The sequence below is a fragment of the Ctenocephalides felis genome, unplaced genomic scaffold (genome assembly GCF_003426905.1).
Source record: "Ctenocephalides felis isolate EL2017-DRISC unplaced genomic scaffold, ASM342690v1 CF-g0.4_SCAFFOLD_00845, whole genome shotgun sequence".
NCBI lineage: Eukaryota > Metazoa > Arthropoda > Insecta > Siphonaptera > Pulicidae > Ctenocephalides > Ctenocephalides felis.
The window spans coordinates 94213421-94228320 of record NW_020536999.1 but is presented as its reverse complement, the minus strand read 5'-3'; the positions used below and the strand labels follow the sequence as shown (position 1 = coordinate 94228320).

Below are 14900 nucleotides of genomic sequence, written 5' to 3'. Positions count from 1 at the left end.
TCAAAAATTCGATTTCTATTTTCTGCACTCTTTGCTCCGTATCTTCGAAATGGCTGGACCTGCCTTTGCCAAAAACTAATCAGCTCTTTTCCCTATCAATAGGAATCGAATGTTTTTTGAACCATTCAAATCGGTCGATCCGTGCGCCCTAAAACGTGACTGGAAATTTGTATCCATACATACATACACACACACACACATCCATTTTTTCTGAGGTATGCCAAAACGTTCAGAAACCTTCAAAACGTCGAGAAATGTAAAAATTTTCAATTCCGATTTTCGGCCCATTACAATAACTTACCCTACGGGAAGTTAATAGTTGAATTATAGTTTCTTATTGTAAAAAGCCTCAAATGATATTTAATAGTTTAATTGAATTTTTTGTTTTAATTTTATCTGACTGTTCAGTTGTCAATTTTTCTTCGATTGGTTTTTCATTTATAGTCCACTTATTATAGTAAGTTCACCTCGGAATTTGAGATACCCAGCTGTAAGTCTGTAAATACTTGTATATTGACACCCTAAAAGTTGTCTCAAAATCTACATATAGTAGGTACACCCTACCATAATGTAGCTTCAGCCTAAATGTAGCTTAAGCTTAAATGACTGGACTATTATTTGCCATTAATTTCATAAAAAATATCAATTTACTTCTCTTGAAACATTAAACGACCAATCGCGTCAACTCTATTGAAATGACGTCATCAACCAATGACGAATCAGCATTTACGGAAATCAGGCGTAACTAACTTCCGTCCTATTACTAGTTTCATATCGTAGAACTACCACTTGTCGCGCATAAAGAAGTTTTAATTCAATAAGAAAATATCTATGAAGATTTCAATATAACATTCTTTGATCAAAAACAGCTATGCCATCTATACCCTCGTCGAGCCAAGATAAATACCACATAAATATCTTTTGGATTTTCTTCAATCCCAGGAGCTCAAACACTTCCAAACTCATTAAAAAAAAAATCTGAAAGTTTTAGCTATTAATATAAATATGTGGACTACCTTCAAGTTAATATTAAGAGTTAAATCTTTCACAGATTTTTTATTATTAATTTGGAAGCTTTTGAGCAAAGAGATTCAATAATGTCCATATTGAGGACAACCCTAATATATATATATATATATTATTTTTATTTATATTTATTATTTATAAAATGTACATAATATTTTAGTATTGAAAATGAAAAGGAAAGAAATATATATATATATATATATATATATATATATATATATACATATATATGTATACATATTAAACAATTGACAGAAGTCAATTACAACAAGAAATAATATCCATCATATCAACATACAAAGTTTTCAAGAATATATAATGATAAGAATTCTTAAATTTAAGAGAGAACAGTAGAGTTTGTAAAAGATTTATTAAAGAAATACAGAGTAAAGTATTTTAGAACTGGAAAGAAACAATAGATATAGATTTATAAAAAAAAATATTACCTTAAATCACATTTATAAGCCTCAAATCTATGATTCAAATCTTTAACAGTATGCAGTTTCATCCTACTCCTCAAAGCACCATTTTCCAAATTGTCAAATAAATAAAACACTCTTGACACACGACTGTGAGTCAGAGCCATTGCACAAAAACAACAAGGCTCGTGTGTTAAATAAACATCGTAGCCTGTACACAGGTATGGTCCTGATTTTTGTTCAGAATTGGTTGATTGATCTGGAAAGGAAAGTAAATTCACTATTATAATAGTGCATGGAGCCTAGTCTACAACATTTTCTGATAAATGACAAAATTTTCAGAGAACATGCAACACTCTCACAATCAGAGAGTCTACAATATTTTCAGACAGCCAACAGCACTATCAAATAATCTATAATACTCTCAAGCAACCTATAATTCTCTCGGACAAGCTAGGACACTCCCAGATAATTAACAACACTCTTAGACACCCAAAACACTATGATATAATCTACAACCCTCTTAGATGATCTAAATCACTCTTAGATACTCGGATACACAGCATCACTATCAGATAAACTATCAGACAACCTACAAAACTTTTGGACAACACTCTACGACAATCTACAACAACCTCAGACAATATAAAACTCTCTCAGATATGTTGTGCTTCGTATATTTCACTGCTTTAACAATGATCAACTGATATCAAATGATACTACAGATTGTTGTTGCCTTCAGCGGAGATTATTTCGAGGATATATAATTATAAATTCAAACTCAAGAAAGTCCTTTTGACTTATAAATAATTTATTAACACTAAGAGAACAACTTTTGATGAATATTAGATGTAGTTTGTATAATTATGAAATTAATTGAATTTAGTAGTTTTGTATCGCCGCTAGTTGCCAAGAAGAGACTGAATCTTGCATGTGCATCTTAGGGTGATCTCCTTTGGATATCTTCGGGTATCTCCAATACCCTTCGCCTGTCCTAGCTAGTGGTGTGTATACTAATAGAGTATTCGATATAGGGGTGTGAAGCGGGCATAACAGATAATATAAAACATTCTCAGATAATATAAAACATTCTCAGACAATATAAAACACTCTGAGGTAATCTATAATGCTCTTTGATAATCCGAAACACTCTCAGACAACCTATAACAATTTTAGACATCCAACGACACTTTCAGATAATCCACAACACTTTCAGACCATCTACAACACTCTCAGAAACCCTCCAATACTCTGAAATAATCTACAACAGACTTAGATAATCTAAAACACTCAGACCCACAACATCACTGTCAGATGATCTCTCAGACAACCTACAACATTTTTGGACATCCTACAACACTCTTTGACATTATAATCTACAATACTCGTATTAATCTACAATACTCTTAAAAAGTCCACAATACTCTTGAACAAACTACAATAGTTTCAGTCGATCCACAATACTCTGAGATAATCCACAACACTGTTAGATAACCTACAGCACACTCAGACACCTAACAACACTCTTAAATGATCTCTCAGACAACCTACAACATTTACAATCTACAAGACAATTAGACAATCCTTCAACACTCTCAAACAATCCTACAATATGCAACACTCTGAGTTAATCTACAACTATTAGATAGTCCACAATACTCTTAGATAATCCACAACTCTCAGACATTCAACAATACTCAGAAATAATCTATACCACCCTCAGACAATCTACAATACTCTTAGACAATCTACAACACTCTCAAACAAACTACAACAGTTTCATATAATCCACAACACTCTGAGAACACTAGAATCTCCAACACTCCTATATAATCTACATCACACTCACACATACACAAAAATACTCTCAGATAATCTATAATACTTTCAGACCATCTATAACACACCAACAGCCAACAACACTATAAGATAATCTACAACATTCTAAGATAATCACTGTCAGATAATCTCTCAGACAAACTACAATATTTTCAGACAATGTTCAACACTCTCAGACAATATACAACACTCTGAGTTAATATACAATTACTCTGAGTTAATATACAATTACTCTGAGATGATCCACAAGACTCTCAGACAACATAAAACAGTTTCAGAAATCCACAACATTCTGAGATAATCAACAACATTGTTACTTATCACAACCATCAGATAATCTACAACACATTCAGACTGACAACAACACATTCAGACCTACAACACTCTTAAATAAGCTACAATTCACACAAACACACAACCATACTCTTAGAAAATGAGAAATAACAATCTTTCAGACCATCTACAACACACTTAGATAATCTACGATACACTCAGATACACAACAGCACTGCCAGATAATCTTTCAGACAACCTACGATACTTTAGAACAATTTACAACTCTCAGACAATATACAATAATCTGAGTTATTCTGAAAATATTCTTAGATAATCCACAACATTCTCAGACCACCTACAACAATTTCAGACAATATAAAACACACTCAGACAAACAACAACACTATAAGGTTATCTACAACACTGTCAGACAACCTACAACACTCTGAGGCACCCAAAAATACTCTGACATGATCTACAGCACTTTCAGATAATTTACAATACTCTTACATACCCACAATACTCTCAGACAATCTATAATAACAATTTCAAGCACTCAACTATCAGGCACTCGATGACACTATCAGATAATTTACAACACTGTAGGACAATCTACAACATTCTCGGACACCCAAAAATACTCTGAGTAAATCTACAACACTCGTAGACAATCTACAACACTCTCACACAATTTACAATGTTCTCAGACACCCAACATATCCTTAGACTATTTACAACACACTCAGACACCCAACATACCCTTAGACAATCTACAACACGCTCAGAAACACAGCTACACCATCAGATAATCTACAACACATTCAGACTGACAACAACACATTCAGACCGACAACAACACTCTCAGGTAATCTGCAACACTCAGACCATCTGCAACACTCTCAAATAATTGACTATTATCTCATACACCCATCAACACTCTCAAACACTCAATGACACTCTCGTACAATCACAACACTTTCACACAATCTACAAAACTCTCAGCCAGACAACAACTCTCTTATGTAATCTACAACACTCTCAAACAATCTACTATACCCTCATACACCCATCAACATTCCCAGTCACTCGATGACATTCTCAGACAACCTGCAAGACAAATATATCACTCCAAAACCCTCCTAGACAATCTACAACATTTTCAAGAATTTACAACACCTTGTTGAAATTAACATTAGAAGTTTCACTACAATAATGAAAAAACCGGTAACATTTGGTTAATGCATGTATTTACCTGAGACTCTCAAACAATCTACAATACTCTCAAACACTCACCAACACTCTCAGACAAACTACAAGTCAAACATATCACTCCAAAACACTCTTAGACAATCTACAACACTCTCAAAGACAATTACAACACCTTGTATGGATTCAAATTAGAAGTTTCACTTCAATCATATAAGCACTGGAAACATTTAGTTAATGCAACATTAATACATTTACCTGAGTTTTCTACAACACTCTCAAACAATCTACAATGCTTTCAGATAATCGACAATACTCTCAAGTAATCCACAATATTCTCAGACAACCTACACCACTTTCACACAATCTACAACACCCCCAGTCAACCCACAATACTCTCATACAATCTACAACACTCTCAGACAGAAAATACAACAAATTCTTACAATTAACAATACTTCCAAAATAATCTACAACACTCTCAAGGCAATTACAACACCTTGTTAAAATTTGACTTCAATAATTAAAGGACTGGTAACATTTAGTTAATGCATATATTTACCTGAGTTTTGGTTTGGTACAATAACAGGCCTAGAACCAATTTTGAATTGGCAGTCATCAGTTAATATTAATTTTTTAAAACAATCAGACACTCCTTTTGTGTTGAGGTCATCGTCCATGTCTTCTTTAATTGATTCAGACTTTAAATCGGCGGTAGGATCTGAAATAAATAAACAATTAAATAAATAAATATTATATACTAAAATGAAATAAATATATATTATATATATATATATATATATATATATATATATATATATATACTGGCTGAGCTGCAAAAATAGTTTTGCTATATGAATTATTTTTATAAAATTTTAGTATAGACAATAACTAAGTGACTGGAAGTCCTAGTGAACTACTAGGTGACTGGAAGGTGTAAAGGTGTGTAAAACTATCTATGCCCAAATCTAAACACAATTTAGCCTTTCACATTTCTGGATGGTCATCAAATTGGAAATCCCAATTCAATGTAAAACTTACTGCATTTAAATTGATTTGTTGAAATTGAATTGAAAATTCATTATTCATTAGATTACAAAGAAGAATAGTTAAAAATGCCAATTATATTGCCTTGGGCATTGAATAAATAAATAAATAAATATATCATATGATACTGTAATTTAAGTATGTTATACTTTAGTATGTCTGCTATAGTTACCAATACTAAATTTGATAAGTATTCTCAAAAATATTTCAGATATTTAGTATTATAACCAAAAAGTACCTAAAAATCTTAAATATAAAATAGATTTACAAATGTAAAGTTACAATGCTTTAAAAAAGTATTATAATAGTTCTACTAGTTTCAGAATAATGTAATTTGAATATGTTATACTTGAATATGTCTACTGTTATTACAAATACTATGATGAGTTTTTTTTTTACAAATATTTCAAATATTTAAAATTTTAACAAAACTTTATTAAGGATCCTAGTTATAAAATAGATATATCAAAGGAGAGGATGAAGATGCCAATTATTTATCATATGATACTGTAATTTTTTAAGTATATTATTCTTTAGTATGTCTGCTATAGTTACCAATACTAAAATTGATAAGTTTTCTCAAAAATATTTCAGATATTTAGTATTATAACAAACTTTGCCTACAAAGATGCTAGATATAGTATTAATTATTCAAAATAAGACAACATTTTAAAAAAATATTAAAATAGTTGTACTTGCTCCAGAATACTGTAATTTTAATATGTTATACTTAAATATGTCTACTATAGTTACAAATACTAAACACAATGAGTTTTCTCACAAATATTTCAAATATTTAAAATTTTAACAAAATTTTATTAGATCCTAGTTAGAAAATAAATATATCAAAGGAAAGGATGAAGATGCCAATTATATGTCATATGATACTGTAATTTAAGTATGTTATACTTTAGTATGTCTGCTATAGTTACCAATACTAAATTTGATAAGTATTCTCAAAAATATTTCAGATATTTAGTATTATAACCAAAAAGTACCTAAACATCCTAGATGTAAAATATATTTACAAATGTAGAGTTACAATGTTTCAAAAAAGTATTATAATAGTTCTACTTGCTCCAGAATACTATAATTAAAGTATGCTATATTTAAACATGTCTACTGTTGTTGCAAATTCTAAACATGATGAGTTTTCTCACAAATATTACAGATATTTACAATTATAGCAAAATTTTATTAAAGATCATAGTTAGAAAATAGATATATCAAAGTAAAGAATGAAGATGCCAATTATATGTCATATGATACTGTAATTTAAGTATGTTATACTTTAGTATGTCTGCTATAATTACCAATACTAAAATTGATAAGTTTTCTCAAAAATATTTCAGATATTTAATATTATAACAAAATGTACTGTAATTTGAATATGTTATACTTGAATATGTTATATTTGAATATGTTTACTATATACAGTAACTATAGTTACAAATACTAAACATGATGAGTTTTCTCACAAATATTTTAAATATTTAAATTTTTAACTAAATTTACCTAAAAATCCGAGATGAAAATAAATTTATCAAACTAAAGGAACAAAGTTTCCAAAAAATATTATATTTTTACCAATTTTAGCTCTGGAATGTTGCAATTTTTATATTATACTTCAATATGTGTATTATAATAATAACAAATACTAAAACTGATAACTTTTCTATGAAATATTCAATATATTTACAATTTTGTGGCAAAAGTACTACAAATCTAGTGTAAGAAGAGATGATATCTATTTTCTATCTAGGATATTTAGGATATCTTTGTTAACATTTTAAATATCTGTAATATTTGTGAAGAACTTATCAATTTTAGTATTTGTTGTCCTAGTAAACATATTGAAGTATAACATGTTAAATTTGCAGCTTTCTAAAAGCATCGAAACAATTTTAATATTTTTTTAAACCTTCAATTATGGAAGTAAAGATACAAAGTTTTTAAAAAATATTATATTTTCACCATTTTTAGCTCTAGAATGTTGCAATTTTTGTATATCATACTTCAATATGTGTACTATAATAACAAATACTAAAACTGATAATTTTTCTGATAAAAATACAATATATTTACAATTTTGTGGTAAAAGTGCATCAAATCGTAGTATGAGACATTGAAAACATGAAGGTTTAAAAAAAATATTAAAATTGTTTTGATGCTTTTAGGATGCTGCAAATTTAACATGTTATACTTTATTTTGTCTACTATGATAACAAAAACTAAAATTGATAAGTATTTTTTACAAAATTTAGAGATATTTAAATTGATCTTGACAAATTAACTTGTGGTTGTAAAGACAACATATATTAATAAATTAAGTAAATATAAAACCTTTAGGACAAAATGCCACTTGCACTTAGTTTATTTTGAATTTAAGTCTAATGAAGTTTTCCTTCAAATTATAATACAATTGTTAGTTGTATATTTTGTTGCTTTTGAGGCATAGAAAAATTATTATGTAAATAAATACATATGATCAAAAAATTACCAAATTTTTATTGGAATAAATATTATAATGTTAAATTTTATTGAAAGAAAAAATATTGAAATGTGTTAAGTAATATTTTAGCACACAAGTCTAAAGATGTTTTACTTCATAAAATTTAGTTGGCGTTTTTATAACATGTAGGGGTTTTTCAATAAAATATTAAACAAGAATGAAAATAAATCAATTATCATCTATTCACCTGTTTCAAACATCCCACCACTCCAAGCACCTCCATTCTGTCCCTTGGCAACATTATCAACCAGAACCAGACAACAATGCTGTGCAGGATGCAATTGCCTCAAATCATATCCAACAGCAACAATGGAATCGATGGCAGGATCAACTGCAAGTGCACCACGATTGGTAAAAGTCTCCTGGCAAGTTTCTGGATTTTTCTGGTACTTCTGGAATATACTTGGTGCTGCCTTGGATTGAGGACTGGTGGTGATATATTTGTCTTGCAGGATTTTGGTAATGTTTTCCTGGCTTAGCCTCAAAGCCAGTTGCAGATACTCCTGGTGTCTTTGCAACTCTTGGTCAGTAAACATTTGGTTGTTGTACATTTGTTCCATGGTTTTATCAGGATGAAAATTTAAAGGCCAGACTTGATTCATTTCATCAAACTGCCATTTCAGCTTGACACTGGATGCAGGAACTCTTCTTTTCTCAAAAACACCATCCAAGTCCTTAACATCAATTCCCAAATCCTTCAAATACTTCAACACTGGCACATCATTCATCTCAGAACATTTCTGGATAACTATCTTCTGTTTGTGACATCTTTTGAGATGCTGCAGAGATGTCAAAGGAAGCTTTTCATTTAAGTCTTTTATATAACGAGATATTTGTTTTTTGTCATTTATTCGGCCAATTAAAACTTCTACAAGAGCTGGTGAGTTTGTGTATTCGTCAGCCAGGATTGAGGATACTGCCAGGGTCAGGGAAAGTTTTGGTTTTTTGTCAGGAGGCTCCATCACTAGAAGAAAAAATATGTATTGGCAAGGGGTAGTCAATTTGTATGGAAATCAAAAATTAAATAGCATATAAAATTAGTGATGGTGTGAAGATTTTTTTAAAATACAAAGCATTGTTGTTGAATATTTTAATTTGTATATGTTATACTTTAAAATGTCTATTTTAATAACAAATATTAAAATTGATATTTTTTGTTTGGAGAAATATAAAAATATTAATAATTTTCTGAAGGAAGAACATCCATTCAAAGATATAGAAGAATAATGTTAATCTCATGTCCAAATAAAATATTTTATAAAATTACTAAGAGTTGTTTTAGAATGTTGTAATTTGAATATGTTATATTTTAATATGTCTATTATAACAACAAATATTAAAATTGATGAGTTTTCTTACAAAAATTCAAGATATCGACAATTTTCTGGTTAAGAACATCAAATAATATTAATATCAAATCAGCAGCATTGAAAATCTTTTGGATTCTCTTCTTTAAATATAAAGATTTATAATAGAATACTGAAATGAAAATATGTTTTAATTCAACAAGACTATTATAACAACAAATACTAAAATTGATAAGTGTTCTAACAAAAATTTGAGATATTCATAAGTTTCTGGATAAAGATCAGTTTTGCAACAAATTATATATTAAAATTGTAAATAAAATTAGAATATTCAATTTAAATGTAAACATATTTTGTAGAATGTTGCAATTTGGATATGTATTTTAATATGTACACCTAAGTCTGTTTTTACACGGTCTTTTTGTACACGGTTTTGATATAACACGGTTTGAAAATTGAATATTTTTAATTTTTTTACACGAATTTATACCATTTAGCACGATTTGAAATTTTATGTACCTAAATTTTTTTTGTCAAATTAAATTTTTGCGAAGTATGTTAATATCACAAAAAAGTATTTATGAAAGAAAAAAGTCTGAAACCATCGATAGTATCGATAGTTTGCGAACACTAGCTTAAAGATTTAAGTGAATTCCCCTTTAGCGTGTACAAATAATTTTTACTGGTTAAAGCAAAAGTGAATAGCACTAATTTAATTCTTGTTCTTAAAAATTCTTGTTTTTCACCAATTTTAATAGGTTTTAGAGATTAGGAACAAATCACCCATTTTTGTATAAGATCAATGTCTTTTTTAACACGTTTTTTTTTTTTACACGGATTCTTCTGGAACCAATCTCCGTGTAAAAACAGACTTAGGTGTATATTAAATAGTAAAAATAACAAATACTAAGATCGATAAATTTTCTCTAAAAAACTGAGATATTAATATTTTCTAAATAAACAACATAATACTAGTTTTTTGCTTGTGCTTAAAGATAGTGTTTTTTTTTTAAATACAAGAAGTAAATGTAGAATATTGTAATTTAGATATGTTATACTTAAATATGTCTATAAGAACAACAAATATTAAAATCGATAAGTGATCTAATAAAATTATTAGATATTAACAATTTTCTGAACAAAGATTATTATTTTGCTTGATTATAAAGTTAGTGACAATTATGCTTGATTACAAAGTTAGTGACAAAAAGTATATGATAGAAATGTGAAAATTTGTGGTGAAATGCTGCAATTTATAAATTGATTTATCTATAGATATATTGCACTTCAATACATTTAGTCTAACAACAAATACTAAAACTCGATAGTTTTCCAAGGAAGTCAAGGGATATTTAAAATTGTCTTAAAAAGTACCTCAATTTTCATATATTAAAAGATTAAATAGATATTACCCTCAGTACACAAGGTTTGTTCATCAATGTTGAAATTGGAGTATGTTATAATTCAATATGTATATTATAACAACAAATACTAAAATCAATATCATAAATATGTGAGATATGTAAAATTGTACAAAAAAGTAGCATCATATCACTTATTTATATGCAGACTCAAAGTTGTAGGAGCAAGGTTTTAAAATATTATTAAATATATTTCTTTGCATTCTAGAATATTGCAAATTCAATGTAATATACTGTAATATGTCTATTACAATAATCAATAAGTGTTCTAACAAATATCAAAAATTTTAGGCGTGCAATAAAATTATAACAGCAAATTAGAAAAATTGTCTATTTGTGTATGTGGATGACGATCTCATGTTAAATTGAAATATTTTATTTTGATTGAAATATTCACACAATAATGCTGTGATTTTAGTATCTTATGCTGTTATATACCTACTTTGACAACAAATACTAAAACCAAGAAGTGTTTGAACAAATATATTAAAAATTTTCTAATACTATCTGATATTAAAAATTTCTTCCATGCACAACATACTTAGTAGTTTTGTAAATTGAAAAAGAAAATCCTTGGTGCAACTAGGATTGTTTTACAATACTATAGTTTTTGTATATTTTACTTCAATATAATTACTAGGATAACCAATACTAAAATTGAAAAGTTATAAACAGCAATTTCTTATATTCGATATTGTCTTCCAAAAAGAATACTAATTATTAATTAGTTATTATTAATTAATATTATATTATTATATTATTAATATAATTACCTTCTTGTTTAATATCCTCGGTACTCATTATTTGTTTATGCTTGTATGACATCCTTACAATAATTCTACCGACTTTTGATGAAATGATTAGAAACTAAATACATCGATAGCTAAAGCATCAAAGGAATCTGAAATTAAAAACCACAAATGAATGATATATATATATATATATATATATATATATATATATAAATAAATAATATCTTAGAAAAATAAAGAAAATTTATACATTTCAGAAAAAAAATGATGATAACTTATTTATTTATTTAATGCAGATGGCAATAGGAATAATAATAAAATATAATCAAGAAACTATCAAATATTATAAGAACATCATTCAATGCAAATAATTAAACTAAAATCCAATGGTAAAAAATAGAATTTTAATGCCCTGATTAATTTAGATTATTTTATTTTATGAAAGTTTATGGGCTTATGAATCATATTTATTTATACAAATACTAACTGCATATATATTTATAATTAAATTAAAAGTTTTCACAATAATTGCCACCGAATGTTGTAAAATTTATACTTTAATTTGTACATTAGTACTTACATCCTCATAATTCATAAATTATATGAGTGATTCAGATGCATATCAACGGTCATAAAATGACTAATTAATTTTTAAAAGATGGTTACAAGACTCTTGATGGTTGTTGGAAGACTATAATTTGCAAGATGTTTTCATCTCCGTAAAGACAGATTGAACTATTTTAAAAGAATGTTTCCTGAAGCTATTTAACACAGAACTGAAGACAGAACTATTTAACACATTTTTAATTCTAATCTGACTAAGTATGCATAGGTTAGCATTATAGGTTTTCCTTAAGAAGTATTTTAATTCAATTCTTTCCTTTTATGTAAATAGGAGAAAGAATGTGGATTTTGTTTCACAGAAATGCAGAGAAAGCTTAAGTATTTTTGCAAAGAACCATGTAATAGCTAAGCAGAATGAAGCTTATGTTGAGAGTTAATTATTTTAATATTAGTGCAAACTTTTGTGCTATGGCATGACAAGGAAAAGGAATCATTGATTTGAGGTGCTTTGCCAGGCAGATTACAACTTACTACTATTATTGTAAAAAAATTAGAGTAACACAAATATTGATAAAAGCACCTAAACTCACCATCTATCTATCTGTCTGACTAAAAGTTTACTAAAAAACAACTTGTTTCCCCAACAAGCTCATGAGATTGTACAGAAGTCATTATTTATTTATAATTTTTTTTTCTCAATCTTAGGTAATCAATTTGTATTAAACATTTTCATCGATATACTTTCAGGAACTAAATTGTTGAAGTAAATGCATTGAGGGAATCTTGATAAACCTAAAGAAATAAGAATAATATAGACAACAGTGTAATAAATAAATAAATAAATATATATATATATATATATATATATATATATATATATATATATATATATATGTGAACAATACAACACTCAGATTTTTAACACACACTTTATTACAGACATTACAGACATTTCGAGACCATGGTATGCCTCAACTTCAGTGTAATTTCAAAACAGTTACTTATATATTTACACATTCTTTAATACTTTATTTCAATTATATCTAATTTTTGAAAATACAAAAAACACCAACTATCTCTTACAGAGCTTGACACAGTACTAAAACATGTGAATAGATACAGAAACATTTTAAACAAATTTTAAGTATCGAAGAGACGGGTATTATTATAATGTAAACAAATGGAGTGCACAATCACATACTAAAATCAACAAATGTGAAAATATATTAATTTATTGAAGACAATAAGAAAATGAAAAAAATTATAAATTATTAATGATGTTTATATAAGAGTCATGTAAAATATTTTTTTTCATTTATCTTATTCTCTTCAATAAATTAATCTGTTTTCACATTTGTTGATTTTAGTAAGCAATTGCGCACTCCATTTGTTTATATTATAATAATACCCATCGTGTCTCTTCATCTCGATACTTAAGATTTGTTTAAAATATTTCTGTATCTATTCACATGTTTTAGTACTGTGTCAAGCTCTGTAAGTGATAGTTGGTGTTTTTTGTATTTTCAAAAATTAAATGTAATTTAAATAAAATATTAAAGAATGTGTAGTATATAAGTAACTGTTTTTGAAATTACACTGAAAATGAGGCATACCATGGTCTCGAAACGTCTGTAATTACCAAATAAAGTGTGTGTTAAAAATCTGAGTGTTGTATTGTTCATATTAAACATTTAATATTATATATATATATATATATATATATAAACATATTTATATATAAATTTAATCAAATAACGATAGATTATGAACTTATTCTAAATTGTGCAAACAATTAGTAGGTTAGATGGACTAACCTAACCTAACCATACAAAAAGTTACAATTGAACTTTTTCAATATTTTAAATATAACATACATTAATATATATATATATATATATATATATATATATATATCTAATTATTTAAACAAGTATTAATATTATAATAATTATAAAGGTGCAAACAATTTGTAGGTTAGGTTACACAAAATATTATATTATTTAATAAATAATTGCAATAAACCAATTTAAACTTACTATTAATATTTATAATTACATGCAGAATATTTATAAAACCTGCACACAATTATTTAAACGTTTAAAACCACATATTGTTAATAAATAAAATAATTATTAGCAAAACTTTAAATTAAAATTAAAATGGAGAACTGTCATAAATTTGTAACACGTGTTATTAGTATATAAACCTTTTTTATCTAAAACTCGAACCAAATGTTGAAAAGGTTCCTAGAATTCTTGTTAGATAGCGCAAGTGTTGAGAACAAGGTTTTGAATTCAAATTTATCGGCGCCAAAATTCAAAATATAACATCACTAATTATATCAGTGGTTTTCAACCTTTTTTGCACCGTGCTTCCCTGCTCTAATGAAACAAATTGTTGCGCTCCTCTTAATTATAATTATAAATACTCAACTGATATTATCAGACTACAAATTAATATGCAATATTTATATAAAAACTAGTGGGGTGCATGGCATCGTGCTTTAAGCGAAATTGCTGGAACTTCCCGTA

The 14900-nt window shown here is 27.6% G+C and overlaps 1 protein-coding gene across 1 annotated transcript; it reads right to left on the bottom strand.

The window, feature by feature from the left end:
* Positions 1–1468: 1468 nt before the first annotated feature.
* LOC113363113 (probable inactive tRNA-specific adenosine deaminase-like protein 3) lies at positions 1469–13070 on the bottom strand. Its single transcript, XM_026605595.1, has 5 exons — positions 12960–13070; positions 11827–11954; positions 8513–9289; positions 5329–5487; positions 1469–1704 (listed from the first exon to the last, which is right to left on the bottom strand). Exons 2-5 carry the CDS (start codon positions 11876–11878, stop codon positions 1469–1471), a joined length of 1224 nt encoding a protein of 407 aa, XP_026461380.1. The 5' UTR covers positions 11879–11954; positions 12960–13070.
* Positions 13071–14900: the final 1830 nt, after the last annotated feature.